Source organism: Colias eurytheme, chromosome 9 (assembly GCF_061535395.1).
Source record: "Colias eurytheme isolate Ceu_HAF_F1 chromosome 9, ilColEury1 Martin Lab GWU primary, whole genome shotgun sequence".
Taxonomy (NCBI): Eukaryota; Metazoa; Arthropoda; class Insecta; order Lepidoptera; family Pieridae; genus Colias; species Colias eurytheme.
In genome coordinates, this window is record NC_142988.1 from 8,144,070 (window position 1) to 8,166,101 (window position 22,032).

Below are 22,032 nucleotides of genomic sequence, written 5' to 3' on the forward strand. Positions count from 1 at the left end.
CTGTCGTCAGAACTTAGGACTCCAAAATACTGTCTTCTGAGCAACTAACAGGTTAGGGACTGTCTCGATCGTCGTCGATGATTTCGTCGTCACAAAGTTGGGTTATATTTGGTGTCCTTTCATTTTCCGATTCCAAATAATCACTTAAGTCGTCTATATCAACTCCTCGATTTGTCTGTCGTTCAAAAAGCCTCCATTGTAGTACCAATAAACACTAAAACAAAAAAAGTACGTAATTATACTCAGTGAAAAAAGTTACTTATTTGGTGTCGTGGGTCAAACGTGACCCAGACAGCTACTTACCTCCGCTCCTAAGATAGTCCCAGCGCTGCACTTCCACCCCCCGCCGCAGCTAGCGACGCACTGAGAATACGTAGAAGCGCACAGTCGTTGCATAAATATTAAAAGAATTATAACCGAAAATGTTCGCTTCTGGGTCAAATTTGACCCACGATACCTGCTAAGGGTTAAACATAGCTCATAGCTGTCATGCGTGCAGATTCAACATAATTCATAACAGTAGTAGGAATGTCGCTATCTTTTTGAGCTCCAAAAAATGAAACACCTAAATCCTAATGTACATGTTAGTTAGAATATTTAATTTAATATTTACCTCACGATGTTCGTTTTTTGTGTAGCTTCCCACGCGTCTGTTGTCTCGGCGAAATATCCAATTTCTCTTGGTCAGCGATACATGATTTGCATTTGGTAGCAATTGTTTGATACATCTTTTTGTAGAATACAAAACATACGTGATTTTTAATGAGAATTGATATCTAGCACGTGTTGAAAATGTATGTTATTTCTATTTGCATTGTATTATTTTTATTGAAAGAGCTGAGGTGATAAGCTTTTGACAATAAAATTCTTCAAACTTACAAGTGTAATTAAAATTTAAATTATTGTATTTTTTCATATTAAGTTGAATTTTATAAAATAAGCAATAAATAGTTTGCGAACATGCGACAATGCATTTTTTTATGATTGACTGCGTCATTTAATTTAATTTTAAGCACTTAAATTAAGTGGGCTCGTCTAATAACAATACGTGTCATATAAAAGTACACAAAACTGCATAACAGCATTTTATTGTGATGTCAAAATCGCACGTAAAAACAAATCGTATGAAGTGGGTGCCGCAAGTGCATTGACCGGATCTTATTTAAAATGCTTGTATGAAAATCTAATTCCATGAACGTTTACTATAAGCATGAGATAGTGAAATATAATACGGGTTACTATACATATAAATGTTTCTGATAATTGCTGGGTATCAATTATGGGTGACCATATTTAAGGGCCTTCTATTGTCAGTCTTGATAACTCTATATTAGATAGTAGGTACCTACCTACATAAAACTATAGCTTATTATTGTATATGCAACCTCGGTTTCGGTCATAAATTACACTTACTTATTTTGCTCTGAGATGTTGCCAACTTTTTTAGGGTTGAAGAAATTGTTAAACAAAAATATAAAATTTATGGCGACCTGTAGGCTGTAAGTCACACTGAAGAGAAGTATGGCATTACGCTACCGCCCTCTCATAGCTATCGACAATCAGAAAATAATAGAATTTTTTCTCCACTCTACTTTCGTTATTTATCCGACAAATACGATAAACTCCCACTGGATTGAGCCGCCGCGCCGCGCCGAAACCAGCGCTATCATTTTCATTTTTACCATTACGTAATTAGACTCCTGAAGAATCGCCATACTGGTACAAATGACCAAATATTTAATATCATTATCTTTCGGTCTACCATTTCTACAATAGCTGATGAAAAATATCACCGCAAAATTTTAACGCTATTTAAATAACGTTGTTAACATTGATATAGAGCCATGATAGACTCTATCTTTGAACTTAAGGGACGATTATAGGACCGATGAAAATTAAATTGAATATTTATTATTATCATTAATAAATGAATATGTATATTTAAACAAGCATTTCTGCAACATAGTCCTTGCATTAGCTGAAAAAGGAGTCATGTAATAATTTTATTTTAAACTAAAATCAGACTTTAATATAGAAAGTGTCCTACATTTTCATTAAATCTTAATAACGTCAATGTAAATACGTGATGAACGAGGCGAATCTTGTACTAATTTTGATTGCATAATAATCAACAAATCGCGGAATTGTAAATTATATCGGTCGCTCAATAAAAACAGCTGAATTGTGTAAAAAAGAACACGGATTTATTTTCTTTTCACTTAACAACAGAATTAATATAACTACTATTTGATACAGACGTATACAAGTGACTAATTAAACGGTGTAAGGTGTTTGTGTTTTGTGAATCATGAAAATGAAGAAAACTGTGACTTCTTGTATACGTGGAAATTCGTTTTGTGCTAAGTATTCAACTAAAGTTAATACGATTAAAATGTTTCCTGAGGTATGTTTTCCTTGATTTTACATTTAAATCACTTGATTTTACGATTTTACTCATAAATGTAATTTTGCACTTACCAACGATACGTATGATGTACAAAAGTTATTTTTTTTACAACGATCAAGGATATTATGTAGTTACGTAAGTATAATATAATTTTAAGGTAGAGTCTACAACGAATCTGATGAGTCGAACCCCAAAACTCCCTCCGTTATATTGTAGAATAAAAACTAATAATTTTATGTTTTACTAATCATTTGGAAAAACTATATCTCTAAAGAATTTAGTGTCCTAAAATGATAACACATGAACTCTTGATATATATATTTTCACAATAAATTGACGACACTTTAAAAATGAAACACAATTGCAGTAAATTCATTCAAATAAGTCAATTACTAGTTTAAAATCCCAGTGATGATGAAGACATTGAGTCAAAGGATCTGAAAATAGTGCAAAAGGCGCCAAACCAGGGTCGCCAGAAGCCACGTATACCATGAGATGGCAGACGACGCCGCTGTGTCGCTGTGTCAATGCTTTCTATTTCTGCGTTAAAATGGCGCTTTATTATGACCATTTTATCGACTTTTGAGTAAGCCGACTGGAATATTCTAGATATAGGTAATAGGCGTAATTCTAATGTTATTTCTAATGTTCTTTAATTTTATGGTTTGCGATGTACCTATTATAATTTTCATTTTTTCTTTAATTTGAAATTACCAATTCATGTAATATTAATATCACATAGTTGATATAAATAGTCTAGTTTATAGAAGAGTATTTCAGAATATAGACCTAAAGGCTAAAATAATAATATTGTTTGCATTTAAGGTAGAGTTGCAAACTTTAAGGTACAGATCTTATCTTAATACTATTATAAAGGCGAAAGTTTGTAAGGATGTATGGATGTATGGATGTATGGATGTATGGATGTATGGATGTATGGATGTTTGTTACTCTTTCACGTAAAAACTACTGAACCGATTACAATGAAATTTAGCACACATATAGAGGGTAACTTGGATTAACACATAGGATAGGTTTTATCCCGGAAATCCCACGGGAACGGGAACTATGCGGGTTTTCCTTTGAAAACGCGGGCGAAGCCGCGGGCGGAAATCTAGTAACAAAATAAATTCACATTCCTACATCAGCAAAGTCAGCGATATCAAACTGTTGAATGATAAAAAGGAATTTTAATGTTAGTGTTTTTGGAAACTTGATTTTCGTATTTTGGACATGCTTGCAGTGATCCGAGGTACCGACAAAAAAAAACAATAATTTATAACTTATGGTTTTATATGGGGCCTCCATTCTTGGCTGTATGAATTAATCGCTTCCATATTTGAATGGGACTAAACAAAGAAATGTAAGCTTCATTTCATACTGTACCTACTTATACAATTCAATAATCTTTATTGAGGTTATTCTTATTATTTTATAAAATCACTCTATTCTCTATATTATTGTAAAGTTGTGTAACTAGTATTATTTAAACTACTGCCAGGAAACTAGGTATGTACTTTAAAAATAACCTTTAGAGTTTAGACTAAACACGCTAGAGATAAAGAGATATACCTAGGTACCCACTTAACTCTCTAATCGCGTTCGCGTAGAAGTAAAATATATATATGTATAGAGAAGAGTTGTTTTAAATTAAATTGTTAATTTAATTTAATTTTATGACAATTGCGTATTTTTTATTTATTGTAATAATTACATTCGATCCAAATAAGTACTGAACAGGGCAAAGTTGTTATATTATGGCTCTCAAGAGTCAAGACACAAAGTAATAATAAATACACACATGCGTATTATACGTATGTACTTAGTATTATATTTCATTATCTTTACTCGTTTATATGTATTGCGGATGAAGTGCGTAAATAATGCTGTCACTTTTTCGTTGTCTAATGAATGGAAGGAGTGAAAGAGACGGGACATGCGCAGGGGGACGTTCCCCTGAATTGATAAAAAGCAACAGTTGAGGCAGACGAAAATTCAGTTTGAACCGAAGCTTATGCGTGGTGTTACGTATTAAGCATCGTATGCATCCGCGTCGTTTTTAAAATGTGACTTAAGTTGAATGAATATAATAAATTATCATTATTTTGTAATATATTGTGACGAAACGAGAGTGTATGATATAAATGATATCGAAAAAGACGTAATTTCAACGACGGTGACGTGGACTCATAACGTCTCAACACATTTATTGCGGGAAAATAAACAGAAATAACGTGGTGATTTTGTCCATAAACAGTGACAATGAAATCTTAATGATAGTTTAAATTCACCACGAGTTTACACGTGACCGCCGAAAATTCTCGAAACCCGTAACATTTACCGTGTCATCCAGTGTTTATTCGTAGCGAAATAAGTGTTTTATCAAATTATGGTTGTCACGAAAATCGAAAATATGGCTTCATATACCACGTATACCGGAAAACCGAAAATTTTCTTTCCAAAGAAGGTAAGAGAAGTACCTACTTGGAGTAGCTACATTCAATGTTTTTCAATAAAATATGGTTGTAGAAACAAAGTATCCAGTTTTCTTTAACCAACACATTGCTTTTCTATTACCTAGGTATAAATAATAATTAGTAAGCAAAAACATCAAACTTTATTATGTTTTCTAAACACAAATGGGAATTTACAATAATAATGTAGGTACCTAGGTGTCTACAGAAATTATATTTTTGTTAAACACAGTCATTTAAGACATGCCTAGTTTTATAATCACACCAAAAAAAAAACTATAAATATCAGTAACCGAGTACCTACCTAGGTATATATGTATCATTAAATCGCCTCATAGATAGGTAGGTACCTAAGTACATTATTAAACCACATATAGGTACATACCTACATGTGCCTACATCTAATATTTAGAATAAAATTGATTACGTATGCCGAGCACAGGGCCTCTTTCCTTTTAATAATAGATTTTAATATATTTATTTTCACATCCTTTATCGTAGTTATTAAGTAAGTAATTCGAGTAATAAACAAAGTTTTTATTAAATCCATAATATGAAGGAACTCGTTTATTTTTCTATGAAGCAATAAATTATCCGCTTATGATACTAAAAAGGAATCAAATACCAAAGGCGGTAAATATAATGAACCACAATAGATTTTTATGGCAAAATGCCGATTAAAATTAATAAATTAATGCACATACAAAACATATCTGGATAATTTCATAAATATTAATAAAGAACAACACAATTAGTGTAGTGATAAAAGTTTGCATTCACATTTCACTTGAAACCTAAGGTACCTACGTAGGTAGGTACAATCTGACCGAATTGTGCAAACAAAAAGGAATTATTTTGATTGCCCTTTAACCTAATTCCATCCGGATATTACAGCCTGCAGACGTCTCAGCGTTCAATCTGTTGAAAACTGCATGGAAAAAGGGCATGGCGACGCAATAATTTGCTACATGTAGTCCTAATTCCGATATATCAAGGCCTTTTTGATATATTGTTCTCCTATAAAGCAAAGTAACATTTAGATGTACAGTAAAAAAAATAAGTGCGCGTACTAGTGTACACACGTAAGAAGTGAAACTACTTTAAGACTTTATTTTTCAAAAAATAATTTACTATATGCAACTTTACAGAAGTACGTCGAATCAAAGATGGCGCGTAACGGAAAAATGTCACACGTAACGAAAAAATGTTACACAAATTTTTTTCCAACCCCGATAAAGATGTTTCACTTCAAAACTTTGTCCATTCGCATCCAGATATTTCTGGTTCCATTCCTTGCGTAGCTGTAGGTAGTTAGTTAAACTACAAAAGAACACATTTCAACTTCTCTTTTTAATTCACATGCGCTATACTTATTTGTTTAATATGGTTTATACAAGGTCCACTGCAATGCAAGCTGTACCTACGTGTAGACTGTAGATATATGAATGACCTACAAACATTGCAAAATGCGCGATTATACGGAGACTGAACCAAATATCATAAATTTAAAGGCGAGATTTCTTCAGCTCGTACACAGGTTAAAGGGTATATCCGCTGCATCTGGGCACACATTAAAACGAGGGAATTTAAACCTTGATATGATAATTGCAAGAATTTAAATCGTTCCACATGAAATTCCCTTTGATATGCCCGCGGTCTTGATAACAAGCCTCTGCATGCCCTAAAAACAACATGGTAACAATAATTTAACTGCTTGCAATTTTAAACTGCTCGTGGAACGATGTTTAAGGATAAAGCTGCCACATTTTGTAAACAATACAAATACAAACGAACCGCTCACGCCAGACATACCTACCTATATTGTTATGTATTAGTTATCATGCATATTATTATTATTTTGATTTCCTTGGTGATTGTAGTACATTTCCAAAGTTTAATGGAAATTCATAAAATTTTATAAATAATGTCGATTAGATAAAGTTTCGACATAAGTATTTTGAAGTATCGAACTGGTAGATAACATGACGTTGAATATGTGTTTTTCTGTTTTTAAATCTTTATTTATATATCATTGAATCTTTATTTTCGATTATCTACAGTTAGTCATTCACATTCTTCATACGTGACCTCATATAATGCTCTCTTCCTATAAATTCCGACTTTCTTATCATTATTTAATTAACATACACTATTACCTAAATAATGTTTTATTTTATAAAAAATAACCGTAGGAAACCGAGATAGTTTATCTCCAAGCGGCTAAAATTAATCCATACCAAATTCTATCGTCATACTTGGATATCAACAAATCGGTAAATTCCAAGGTGCTTGATAGATCATGAAACAATCACCCATGCAATAACGCATCCTTGGCTTTTTTCTAAGACTATAAAACTGTCTCTACATTGAGAATATTCAACTTTTTAACTACTAAGCGAAATTCAATTTTAAAATTCACACTAACAATTAAAACAAACCATTATAAAACAAGACCAAGGCAACTTTAGGGGAGCAACTTCAAATTACTACGATCAAGATTGTTACGCCATAAATCTTCGCCCCTTCATATCAACGATTTTAATTTAGATATCATTTAACTCCTGGCGCTAAGATAGGTCAAGGTAAATTTAAATAAATCATTAATAATGAATTGCCACTTCCTATAAAAATAACGACAGCAAATTCCACGTTATTGTTTTTATCAAGAAACTAACCAGTTGTATGATTTTTACTAACAACACTTTAATTGGTCGCGAAAAGTATTTTAGGTAGAGGTTACGTTAATAATGAACTTTGAATACTGTGTTTAAATGCAAGTGATACTTACGAGTTACGACATATACTATTTGTTGCCAGGAAAACCCATTTTACAATTTGAATAAGTCAGCGCTAAATGCTCCAAATAGCTCCGAAAATATATTTTAAAACCCCGGGTACAATATTGGGATTTCCTTTAAAAGGGTGACCAATACATTCTCCACATTCCAACGGTACTCATCGGTGGGAACGTTAAAGTGCATTGAAGGAGTGAAGAATGCAGTTTGGAATGTTCCCGGATTCCTTTGTGCAACTTTTTATTTTCGGAAGCCATTTTACGACCCTCCAAAAAGTTATGTTATGTAATCATTGTTATAATTCAACTTTATTGAATCATGTTTTTTGCAACAATTTTAGAAACAAAATTATGATATACCAATAGCAAAAATGAACTCACAGGAATGTCTGCAATCTAAATAAATAATAATACATGAATCAAAAGCTTGAATGAAAGCACATCTTAAATTTTTTTAACAAAGTTTGAAATTATACACTTTAATGAACTTTCCTCAGAGGAAACAACAGTGGGCGCCAAAAATAGCGTTTCCGTCGAATAGCAAGCCGTCTAAGTAGGAAGTCCACTAACACTCAGCGGTTGACTCTTCCGGCCGCCTACTGGCGCGTCGTTTATCGAGTTTTATAACGCACTTATGAGCTGCAATGCAATGTGCCCACGCGACGTCTTAAGCTGAATTAAATTGCTCGCACTGAATTCAAATTATTGGACGTTGACGATTTAAATCGCTTTATCTTCAGCCCACTGCTGATGATAACAACCGGCAATCACTGGCCGACCCATTCAGCTTTGTCTTAATATCTCTATTTAGATTTGTCTTGACCGCAACTGATAATGGTTGCTTTGAATGCACTTTATGATTTATCACCATACAAGTATCCTAATCCTACTGCTATTTCGAATGCAGGCTTTTTATGGTATTTCAATGCATTTAAATTAATTTATGTAATCGTTCTTTCTCGTGATATAAGATACCTATGATAAATCTGTGACACATGACAAAATACAAACAAAAGGGTAAACGAACTATGAGTCAGTCATTCATAAACATTGATGAATCACCTTTATATACAGGTAATCAGCAATTATATGAGAAATTTAATTGTTTTAATCAACGTCAATCAATAGTACAAATGGTTAAAAAACCGTAATTATATTCTTTAATAGTAAATAATTATTAATTAGTTATTAACATAAGAACCCAATGGAAAAAATTCCACAGCTAAAAGTTCGTCTTCCAATATTATGTATTCGTCTTACATCAATATTATGTGATGTATTCTTAACATACATAATATTTGATGTGCTATAATTTCGATTTTCTTTTTTGTAACAGGTACGTTCTGAAGAATCTCTGCTGTCACCAGATAAAAGCACAAAGTCTGCACGATGGGTATGTCACCTTGCATGATTTAGGTGGCGGGAAATAAATGAAACCTTTTAAAATTGAAATTTTTTTGCTTGTAAATTGCTTTTATTTACATTCAGATTGTATTGTATCTTCTTTTTGCACAACCGCTTAATATCCACGCCTACATTCCTTTGTTATCGTTTTTTTATACCTATTATAATATCCAATATTATTAGAACTGTTCCATGTAGGTATGCCATTTATTTTTTAATACGTATAAAAATGTAGATGTATGCAGGTACACCTTCAGGCTACAAATGAATCTATCATCTAATCTATATCTCTAAAGTTATAGGAGTTAATGTAATGATGCGATGTTTATGACAATAAAATAACGACAAATTTTAGTTGCAATTAGTAGTAGTAGTTAGTACCTATTTAGTAATATGTGCTTCGATGCTCAATGCAACATTTAAAGCATTATTTACGAAACATAAATGACTCATGAAAACTCGACGAGAAAGCTCTGAATTCTGCAAACAAATAAAAAATAGGTGACCGAGAACGTACCGTTTTTGGAAGTCGGTTAATTGGACTTACTCATTTGAACAGACTCTGATGATAGAAGAGTAAACATGGTTTATTTTTAATCCACATCTTACAAAGATTATAAATAACACCAGATACGAACATCCGGACACTAATCAAAGCTAATTCTCGTCTTCCGGGAAGCCTTTGTTTTAAGGCTCTGTAAATTGTTTTATGATAGGACTGCCTTCATTAACTCTAGCCTCAAAGTCTTCCGGAATAGATGGTGAATAAAGAAGTATTCAAGAATTGATTTTATCACAATTAACAACTTAATAATTATTCTTTTATTTTGAGTTAATTTATTAAAATATATTGCTTCGGTTTGATTGCTTATTATTTCGTCTTATTGTTGGCATTTGAACGTACTTTGTACAGTTCAAGATTGCACTTATGAAGGAAATCTATATCTTAAAAAATAACTAGGTATTTCAGCTAACGTAATATTATTTTCCTAATTCGGTCAAAAATCTAAACATACAAACACTTAGGTGCGTGAATTTAAGAATTTTCTTGTTTAAAATAATTTCCGAATGATTTCATCCATAGTTTTTACGTTATAATTTAAAATGAAGATTATGCAAATGTATGTAGGTATTTGGTATGTGAATCAGTTGTGACTTGTGACTCAACATTAGTTAATAATAGTAATTTTACCAATCTTCAAAGAATGCGTCAGGTTTATACAATTTCATAGTATAAATATGCAATTAATATTTATGAAAGCCAATAAACAATTTAATGACTTAAATACTAATTAGTACTATCGCAGTAATAATGTTAGTGTTTACTGTATAGGTGTTTTATCCTTAACACGATTACAAAAACTACTGGTGATTAAAATATAACACTAATGTACATACTAAATTGAATTATCTACTTTAATAGAAAGTCCTTCATATTTTACATGAAATGAAATTTTAAATGTACCTTTCTGTTTTAAATTAATGAACTTTGAGTAAATCTTAGTACATATATGCGTTAAGACTTTAATGTAGATATGATAACATTTAAAAGTCCGTTGCAATAATTTTGACGAAATTCGTGAAAGTTCCACAAAGGTGGAACAGGATGCGTGGGCTGACTCATAGGCTATGTGGCCTGCGCATACGCATCGGCAGGTAAAATGTGTTCTATGTTATGCGCCTTGCCTTATACTTTGACGATTAACCGCCTCTTGAATGAGTGATGAATCATACCTGATAATTCAAGCGTAACAAATACATTCTTTAAGTATTTTAAAAAAGTACTTTTTAAGATTAAGAATTCACTAATCGGAATGTCTTGAAATTTACTGAAAAAGGTTACAAAACTATTATAGACTACAGGCCCATGTTGAAAAAATTATGGGTCATTTGACCCACCACCTGACCTATCTAGAATGATATAAGAGCATAAAATAATAAGATTCAGCACTATGACGTCACTCGTAAGCTGTCCACCTGAGTGCAGGTGAGAATTCGAAAGTTCAGGTAGAGATTTTCTCCCCTTGTCTCCATGATTTTTGTACGGCGTTGCGGAATAATGGCGTAAAGCAGTATAGAAATAGTATGACACAGATGCCGTACAAAAATGGTGGTCCACAAAGTCGGAATTTATTTTTATTTTTCGACAGTTGCCGGGGTAAATTTGGTCATTTGATTTTGTACGGCATCTGTGTCATACTATTTCTATACTACTTTTAATCAATTATTCCGCAACGCCGTACAAAAATCATGGAGACAAGGGGAGAAAATCTCTACCTGAACCTTCGAATTCTCATCTGCACTCAGGTGGACAGCTTACAAGTGACGTCATAGTGCTGAATCTTATTATTTTATGCTCTTATATCATTCTAGATAGGTCAGGTGGTGGGTCAAATGACCCATAATTTTTTCAACACGGGCCTGTAGTCTATTAATTCTGAAGACTATTTATGTAATTAACATTTTTACATTCAAACCCAATTGCTTTTAAATTCTATCACTCGTTTCTTTTTCACTCAGTTATACAATATAATTTTTTGTTATTGATTTCCTGGATTTCCGTGCAATCTTATCTAAGAAATGAATGAAACATTTTATATTTGTAAAGCTTAAAAATATAAATGTTGCTTGTAAACATTGGTCACTGGTCTACTTCGCTAGTGAATGAAATAACTCATGCAGTTTAGTCATACGTGAAATGAGTAAAAACTGTTCATTGCATATTGTGACTCACACGTAACAGTACTCAAGATTAAAATATTATTGTAAAAGGTCAATCTCATTTCAATATAAATGTTTACGTACGGTTTCTTAGCCCTTGTCGTATGTTCGCTAAATAATTAGTATTATTACAAACTAGGTTTCCGCCCGCGGCTTCGCCCGCGCAGTCAAAGAAAAACCCGCATAGTTACCGTTCCCGTGGGATTTCTGGGATTGCGTCATTTTCCCGGGATAAAAAGTAGCCTATGTCCTTTCTCGGGTATCAAAATATCTTCATACCAAATTTCATGAAAATTGGTTCAGTAGTTTAGGCGTGATTGAGTAATAGACAGACAGACAGAGTTACTTTCGCATTTATAATATTATATAGTATGGATGTGTAGGATATTATCATCGCTCTACATATTTATTTGCTTACACGTAGGTATGTAGTTTTAAATTTTTTATTGTATTGACTTTTCTGTCGCATGTTTGATGATGAATTAAGTTTTCAGTAGAATTCGAGTATTAACATTGTTATATTTTAAATATAATATGCAACATAATATGTATGTACATATTAAATATTCATATAATTTCATCATTATATATTTAAAGTTTAAACTATTAAAGGTGAATGAAATTATACCTTTAGCGCACGTGTAGGTTTTAATTATGGCTTATGAATATTGAAAAGCATGTAAAATCATATTGTATCTATCATTTAACTTACAGCTGACTCCTTTCTACGAAAGTGTTATATACAACAAAGTAGATTAATTGAAAATCAAGTGATGCTTTAAACTTTAAAGTAACAAGGTTTTGTTTTTGAATAATTTCTACAAAATCCAGTAACCACAAGTTGGAAAACCCATAAATATGAATAACACTGCATTACTCATGAATATTGTTTTGTAAATGCAAATCTGCTTCAATATAAACCATGCCGTAACAAATGTAGAGCAGTATTAACAGGGCCGTATTTGACTGATGCACAAATCATACATATTCTACTAATATTATAAACTAGATGTGCCCTGCTGTTTTACCCGCATTGCTTCCTCGCTAAATGGGCTATCTTTTTCAAATCTGACCAGTAGTTCCTGAGATGCGAAAGTTTGTTTATTTGTTTGTTAGTCCTTCACGCAATAACACAGGCTACGCTAAGACCATTAGGAGCTGAGAAATGCGGGTAAAACCACGGGGCACAGCTTATTAAAATATGAACGCTAAAGTGCCTCATGACTATTTTTATGTCTATAATTTATGATGACCACAAGGTTACTTATGTTTTGTGAAAGTATGGTCCAAGCGTATCTTCTTGAGAAAAGTGAATAAATTACCATATCTCTATTGTCACATCTAAAAAAAGAAAAGGATTAGATCTGAGTTTTATTCTTCTAGGAAGATAGAATATAACCACCTTCACGAATAATAATTAAAACAAATTATTTTACGAATTCGTCCTTACTCCATAGTGAAGACTTAAAAGGTTACAAATTTTTAAAAATTAATTTAGAGAAAATCAGTAAATAAGCAACTTTATAAGGCCAGCGTAACGCAATCAATCCTATAAAACTAAAAATTAAATTCAATCTGTCCTGAGTCCTGCCCTTACTAGAGTAGGTATATAATATTAGCAAGATAGTCCTGAGACATTTTCAGGCAAGACAGAAACTCTACCATGTTAACTATTGGGTTTATAAATAAATTATAGCCTTTGGTAAAACTAAATACGGTATCACAAGTTGCACAAAGGACACCATTGGCAATTATGTATTAATTAATTTTCGATGACATCATTAGAATTTGTCAGATCTTAGCCGTATATTTTGAAATAATTATAAATGGCTGAGATCAAAAGCTGGCTGCAACTTTAAATGCGGTTAATAAATATAGCTCCACTGCTTTTAAAATTAAAACCCATACTTTATGATCAGAAAATATTTCACAAAAAACGGTGGCTATTGGATACGCTGAAGCTCAGTCAGGCAACAAAAAACTATATCTAAAATGAATAGCTGCAAAGATAAACAAGAGACAAATAGTTATTGAAATCGGAACCGACATTCGTACATCCATTTACTGATAATGTCAGTAATCCACCGCTCCAGTCTCTCGATGACATTGAAAGGTCAATGACTTATCAGGACGACAGAATTATCGTGAAAAATACCATTCTTTTTGTAAAGACTTTTTATCGACCATGTATTGTCTCATGGTCGTCGCGGTAACATTTAAATATCGACACAACTACTCGTTAAACGGCGATTGCGTTTAGATAGAGAAATGGCACGAGCCGAGGTTAAAATAGGACATTTAAACAGATTAGTTACCATAATAACCCTAGCACTTAAAAGGTTTGCGCTATAAATGAGTCTCTGCGTAATAGAGATCAGAGAAACCGACTTTTCTCGTTGAAACGCATAATCTGTAATAAAAATATATAGAAATAGAGAGGCCATCAATCGATATTAGGAGTTACATAATTGTTAATTAAATTTTATTGGTATGTTAAGTCGTCTCATCAGTTTACACCATAGGCGGATGCGAAGGTTTGTGGGTGGGTAGAGCACGGCATAGGCCGCTTCGCCCCGCGCTCCGCGCCACTCGCCATTCTAATTAGCCATTGTGGTCGCCGGGTAAAGTTTGCGATCAGCCGGCCGGCTGGCACACCAGTCACGCCGCATTCGCCGCGAGATGGGCACGTGTTGTTCGTAGTCCTCCTGCTAGTTAGACACGCGACGCCCCGACGCGATAAGTGATTGAGAGTTCATAATAAACAAGACACACGTGAATATGGTTCCAGTGGACGTGCTTTTTGGATTGCACTAGGAGCGACGCGAGGTAAAATATCACTCGCTTGAAATATTTCTGATACTGGCACCATTGTTTGGTGAACTATCGCTAGGTTATTGTATATATTATTATACCGAAAATATAAGTACACTAGAATTAACCGCTTATTTTATTATCCTTTGCTTGGTAACAATATACGCTGAGTAAATTTCCTCGCGCAGTACTTATTATCTTGAACAGAGTGTTGTTCATAAATTGCGAGTGGTGGAACGGATTGCGATAAAATATGCATAATGACTATTGAAATAAATTGTAAAATATACTTCTATCTAATTTTACACTTATCACATCGTATTAAATCTTCCATTAAAAATGTACTGTTATATTTCTTAGTAGTTGATTGTATTTTTTTCAAACCTAACAAACATTAATTACCTGACATTATTATGGATCGTTCTCACTAATGCTTAATTTGAATCTATTCAAAAGCAAACTGCGTACCTCAAACGTGTATTTACGGTGCTAAAAGCAAATAATTAACATCTTAATTTATCTAATTGCACATTGCAATCAGTAACGTGGATTCTACACATAAAGTTATATAAGTTACAGCCATCTCGTTTTATCGCGCACTAACTATTGTGCATGCATAACTGACCTTCACAATAATGTATGTCTCTTGATGTACATGCAGCGCCGATGCATCCAAAACTAACCAAGTTTGATAACAACAATGATTGAGCACGAAATTTTAACTCGAATTGCCTTAACATAAGGTTCAAGTTTAAAATGCTACCAAGTATACGCTAATCGTTAAATAGACGAGAAAGCTATGCCAAGAAGTAGGCAAGGCGCCCACGAGGAGAATGGGTATTGACTGATTTGTGTTTCATGGGTATTGAATTCGCAATTAAATTCCCTTGCATCGTACTGCCTTTTACTGGTAATCGTTTATCGAAACTGTAGATAAATAGCACTTATCCGACTATCGGCCACTTCAACAGTACATTTTCCGATTAAAACTTAGAAAATATACCTATATCATTAAATATTCTAATAACGAATTAAAGTTGTAACTAATATAAACAAAATCTGAGTCACTCATGAATATTAATTTCAAATTAAACATATTTATTATATGATTTAGTTAAAATTTCAACTTTTTATAATCATTAAGCCATGTACAAGGAAACTCTCTATGATGGAAAATCCACACGACAATTTATAGAACAGTTGAAATACTTCATGAACTAATTACGTTTATCGTTTTATTATTATATTTTATGATACAAACACATCATAATAGACACAAACAATTTACAGTTATCAAATTCATATCAAGGGCTTAATTACTTTTAACGATATTGCATGATAATCTTTAATTAAATTGAAGTTCAAAAGAATCCGCAAATCTAGAGTTCACTTAACGATGACATGTAGAGACCTCGTCACCCGCACTCGCATGACGTAAAATTAGCTCAACAAAAAATTACATAACATCTCTGGAACTGTGACGACATTTCTGTGAAGTATGACTCACGCATTATTGACCTGTTCTGTTACCGGATCGTATCTCTTTTGCCCCGATAGGCCATTAGTCATCATTCATCTCTAGATAGAGTTATCAATGAAATCATAGTCGGGCCACCAATTGGGTGCCGCTCGCTGTCACTATTCTGTAACTTTGCTATCCGTATAAAGCATATTATAATTTCCCACACGTTTATTCAAAGCCGTCATTGTTTTTATATGCATATGCCACACATTAACACATACGTCCTATGTGTTAACGATTAGGCATAATCTACAAATTTTGATGTATCATATGTGTACATAATGATAGGCCGTCTATAATAGGGTACGATTTTGAAGTGTTTGAGGTGACGATGCCTCGCGTGCGCGTGCCCATGACATCAGCTAGATACACGTCATTGCGCGTCATCCAAGTCTTCAACGGATTCTTCGTAACGCCAATTAACATATTACATTATCTAAACGATTGCGCGCTGTAACATAATACTAACGATGATAAAAAGACCTCAACTCAATTTATATCTCTCGACGTTCACGAAATCACTTGACAAGTTGTGATGGCGTAATTCGTGTCTAGTTACAATGCAAGAAATTGATCGAAAGCCCTTCACGGACATTGATTGATGTATTTTGATTGCAGCCCTAGCGCTACAGAATGTGTATGGTAACTTGAGCACACCTGAGGTGAAGGCATCATCAATATGCGTGTTGCACCTATACGCGTGAATCGTAGGTCTGATTGAAAGTCGGAGCCTCCTATGACTCACAGAAAACTATAACGTTACATTCTTAATAGTTCCTTTGACCCTGTTCAACTGTTTCACTTAGTGTTGTGATGTATTGTCCTTGTGCTGAATTTCAAACACTTCTCGGAAAAGCAATAAAGACGATACCTATCCTATCAGAATATCTAGGTTGTGTTTATTGTAGATATCAATATAATTTAAGCAAACAATATAATCGTTTCTGGTTAAAATTGTTGCAATTTCATTTCTTTGTCTAAGAACATATTTTGTGAACTACGCAATACGTTTTAGGGTTCGTCACTTGATAAATGGATTCCATGAACTAATGCGGGTGTGAAGCAATTTCCGCCATGTAAAATTATAAAATTTATGTTACCCTTGAAGGTTAAAAAATGTTTTAGTTAGTATTTTAAACTCGTTTTTGTCAGGTAACGTACTTATTGGCTAATACTATTCAAACTTTACACACGACATTTCTGTTTTCAGATCTTTAAAAATTTGTATGTTCTAAGAGCAAAGTTTAAGTAAATTAGCCATGAATGTGTACGAAAATTGGTGTTTACACTTGTTGCACTAATAACCGCCTTATGCTCTAACACTAAAAAGCAAATCTAATCTATCTCTATCTATCATATAAATAGATTATTCACCTATCCTTTTCTTCACACAGATACCAGAATTCGGTTTGGATGGCAACAACTCGTTGAAACACAACGGCAGCACCAAGGACCTGGCTTCCGTGATGGAGAACTTGAAAAAATCCAGCCTCGTCTCCAGGCAGAACCAGTCCCTGAATCAGGTTTCCAGTTCCTCAAAACAACAGGTATGCAGTAAAATCATAATGAGCTGAAAAGTTCGCTTGAAATTTGAATGCTCAAATCTCTGGATATACTGATTCGAACCTAAATATTCTTTCACGAGCAATTTTATTCCTTAGTTTTATATTCAACTAGCTGTGCCGCGCGGTATCACCCGCATTGCTCCGTTCCTGTTGGTCTTAGCGTGATGATATAATATAGCCTATAGCCTTCCTCGATAAATGGGCTATCTAACATCGAAACAATTTTTTAAATCGGACCAGTAGTTCCTGAGGTTAGCGCGTTCAAACAAACAAACAAACAAACTCTTCGGCTTTTTAATATTTGTATAGATTTGTCTCCGGATGGATCATAGAGCAGTTCCGTGAGGAGCAGCTAATGAAAAATATTAATCAAATGGGCTAAGACTCTAAGGCTAAGAGTCTAAGACTACTACCCGGCTCAATATTATTTCTCACCAAAAGACTATTCACTACACACTATATCAATCGTTTGCGATGGGAACGGGCACAAACAATCATACGATCAATCACTTGTTTTTATGTATAGAATGAATGAATTAATTATTTGTATTAGCAGACTCACTGACGTACGGTAGATCAATGACAGTATTATAGAGGTGGAATCATAGTTAAAATTTTAAATATGTTTGCATGTTAATCCATTTCTTTACCTCGTAGGGATCCATACTAGAATGATATATTAAAAGATCTAATTTAATTAGTTTTTTTTTTTATATTCATGTATTGTTGAATGAATGAATGATCATTCTTAAACATACATAGAAACAGCGGCTGTTACACGTGATGCTAGAGATGAACAATCGCCATCTTTATCGTGAGCGATTTCTTCCCAACCCAACTTTTATACCCAACATAATAGGTACCCAAACTGTAACAGTAAAGAAACATTTTATTCGTGAATAGTATCACATTAGACTGGCTACTAACTATATTGTTTTATCTAACACTAGACTAGATTTCCGCCCGCGTTTGCAAAGGAAAACCCGCATAGTTTGCGTTCCCGTGGGATTTCCGGGATAAAAACTATCCTATGTGTTAATCCAAGTTACCCTCTATATGTGTGCTAAATTTCATTGTAATAAGTTCAGTAGTTTTTACGTGAAAGAGTAACAAACATCCATAGATCCATACATCCTTACAAACTTTCGCCTTTATAATATATATTAGACTAGCTGCTCCCCGCGGTTTCACCCCCGTGGCTCCGCTCCTGTTGGTCGTAGCGTGATGATATATAGCCTATAACCTTCCTCGATAAATGAGCTTTCTAACACCGAAATAATTTTTTAAATCGGACCAGTAGTTCCCGAGATTAGCGCGTTCAAACAAACAAACAAACTCTTCAGCTTTATAATATTAGTATAGATATTAGATTATCTAATCCACATGATACATTAACATAAACAAGCGGAACACAGTGTATGTTCTCAAACATTGTCAATACGAAACCAATTCAACCGGTTCTTATCTAGGAGCAAAACGCGGGCGCAAACTAGTTAATGATCTCTCAAAAATATTTATTTATGGTGTACAATTTGCGTCGTTACACTATTGAATAATAATTGTTTGAATAACAAATGTGCCTTAACGGGCGTGTGGGTGTTTTAATAACACGAGACGTTTAAAATACCACATTTAGAATTATTATACGGTTGGAGATAGAGAGGTTCATTGTAAATAAAATAAGAATATTATTTTATGTCTTTATTTGAAACGGTGTTGAATTTTTTCGAAAGCAAACTTCGTCTCTTGAATTTTGGTAACACATCATACTGAAATTAATTGTTATAGTAGAATTGATAGAGACGTCGCGTCGTATTTATAACGTTATGTTAGTTAAATTTTCCTTCCTTGAGTCCTGCGATTTATAAAAAAATATCTTACCGCACAAAATAAAGGCATGGTAAAAAGAATCAACAAAGATTCTGTATTGTAATAATTACGGTGCGCTTTTTACGGTATGAGTTGTCAATGATTTCAATTACATAGAGTTACATAGTACCGCACAGTCCACAGAATTGTAAAATCGGCAACCAGAATATTTAAAGAATAGAATAAAGAATGTTTACTATTTGCATATTTCACTGTACAGGTATAAGGTCAAAAATAAATAAGTTCGTGCAATGCCTAAAAACAAATTTCGTTTTCTTTGAAATAATATTAAATATAGTTTACTGTAAGCTATTCCTGTACTGGCCTCGGTCTGTTCATAAAATGGGCGGTTTATTTTGAAATCAGCAAGCGCGGGTTGCGGAAAAAATAAATAAAACAAGTACCTACTCCGCGACCGAGTGCAAAGACGCATGTAATTATTTAACTATTGGATATGTTAATTAGCAAAAAGTAATTTAATGGAATATATATTCACGGTTTTAATAAGTATGATACTCGCTCTATACTAGTGAAAGATAAAGACTCTATGATGCTTTTTAAATTAAACATCATGGAGCCTTTTTTTTATTTGATTGACAGATACAAATATTTATTTTTTTCTTATTGGACTTAAATTCTTATAACCGCAAGTTGAAAAAGTTTGAAGCTACTGTAAATAGTAATAACTTGTAATGAGTTAGTAGCCGAACAATGTCGCTTTGTTTTAATGTAATGTAAATATTTAAAATATAAATCAAATACCACACTAAAATCAGTTCTCTACTTTAATTTAGACATCGATCGATTTTGTATGTGTGTCACGATTTCTGTAACAGCATAGAGGCATAGACATTGTTTACTTTTTGTTTAGGCGTGGGTTTTTACAACATTGTTAAATATTATAACACTAACTACTTATCCGCAGTCATTTTTCAAATCTAAATGTTTTATAACACAAAATAATCTGTTAAAAAGTTAAAAAGACAAATTGTTTATGATCCCGTTTCACCAATTTATCAAGTTTAATATGGAGGGAGCTACGTGAGTGCATGATAACTGCTGGCACGAAGCCAAATGCAGCGGTTCTATTATGGCGTAACATTGGATAGACATTAGGGATATCTGGTGTTCTACTTATGTCGTAATACGTTTCCTTAGTACGCTAAAAGAATTTAAATGGTTCAGTTCTTTACTAATATGAATGTTCGTCTCATAGAACAGATAAAATAAAACTTCCTCTCGGTGTATTTTATCTAACAAAGGAATCTGATAGGAATCAGTTGAGTACTGTGATGACTGATCAATGATCATGTACCTATATTAAATTGTATGGTATATTTTAAACTATAGATTTACCAGTAAACAGACGGTTAGTCCTCAAGTAAAATAAATAAAAAAAGGACAAAAAGTATAAATTAGTCACAATTTCGAAGAATTTTCCACTGGCCAAAACACAACCTTATAGTCTTGAGATACACAAAGGTTAAAAGACTCGATGCATCCCACCTACGCACTATGACTCACCCTTGAATCCCCAAAATCAATGCGTAGCCAATGCCAAATACACTAAGTATACATTATATCCCAACTACAGTGTATTTTTAAACACAATATTAAAAGTAGGATAAAATTGGAATACTGAAATTATATTTCCATAAATAAATATATCATTCCTATTTTTACTTAAGTTTTATACAAATCATCAGTTTATTTTTAAACGTGTCATCTATTTATATAATGACACAACCATATCTTATTTATCCCGTAAGTACGCCAACACACATGACGCTCGCTCGAAGAAAATCCTCTATAGCATTGGCACTGAACTCAGTGCTTGTCTATGTAGTGTATGATAATGACTGTGTAGTGTGTACCAAGTGTATTATCAGATTTAAGACGTCTAGTGTTTTACAATTATTGTGTCATCGACGATATATGCTTTAAAAGTTAGTCAAAAACATATCAATAGAGTGAATTAAGGCTACATTACATTCATGCGTACTCGATTTGGTGGTCTATCAATAAGGTTAATATCTTGTTGACCCATGAAACTTATTTTATTAGGTTAAATAATTTATTCTCCTCTCATTCTATTGCGTTTGTATGCCATGGAAAACAGTTTATGATGCAGAGGAGTAAGCTGTAAATATATTTATCTTTTCCAGATGGTGTCTAGTGCGACTTCAAGTAGTGCTGCTTCGAGCCAACGAGTGCAGAGTTCGTCCCAACGGGCTAGCTCTATCAAATCTGATTTGACAGAATTAAAGAGCTCCATATCCGAAATGAAAACTCTAAGCAACACTGCGGCTTTAAATTTTGGACAAAGGTGATATAAACGTTACTCGCGGTTATAAATATCCGTTTTATGGTTTACTACTGTTCAAAATTTGTTTTGTTAATGATCGTTATAGATAACGAAACTGCTATCCCACCTGAGTTCCCATTGGCCCTTAGCCAATTTTCAG

At 33.3% G+C, this 22,032-nt stretch overlaps 1 protein-coding gene across 5 annotated transcripts in view; it reads left to right on the top strand.

Moving 5' to 3' along the window:
* Positions 1-22,032, top strand: part of LOC149905955 (NAD(+) hydrolase sarm1-like) — a 54,534-nt gene that overhangs the window by 23,464 nt on the left and 9,038 nt on the right. For 2 of the 5 annotated variants that reach the window (XM_090105419.1, XM_090105420.1), the window contains 3 exons: positions 9,012-9,068; positions 17,528-17,680; positions 21,733-21,893. In XM_090105419.1, the coding sequence (XP_089961545.1) occupies positions 9,012-9,068; positions 17,528-17,680; positions 21,733-21,893 (371 nt within the window). Of the gene's footprint in view, positions 1-4,419; positions 4,875-9,011; positions 9,069-17,527; positions 17,681-21,732; positions 21,894-22,032 lie in introns of those variants that run through there. The other 3 variants (XM_090105422.1, XM_090105423.1, XM_090105421.1) reach the window with 3 other exon arrangements.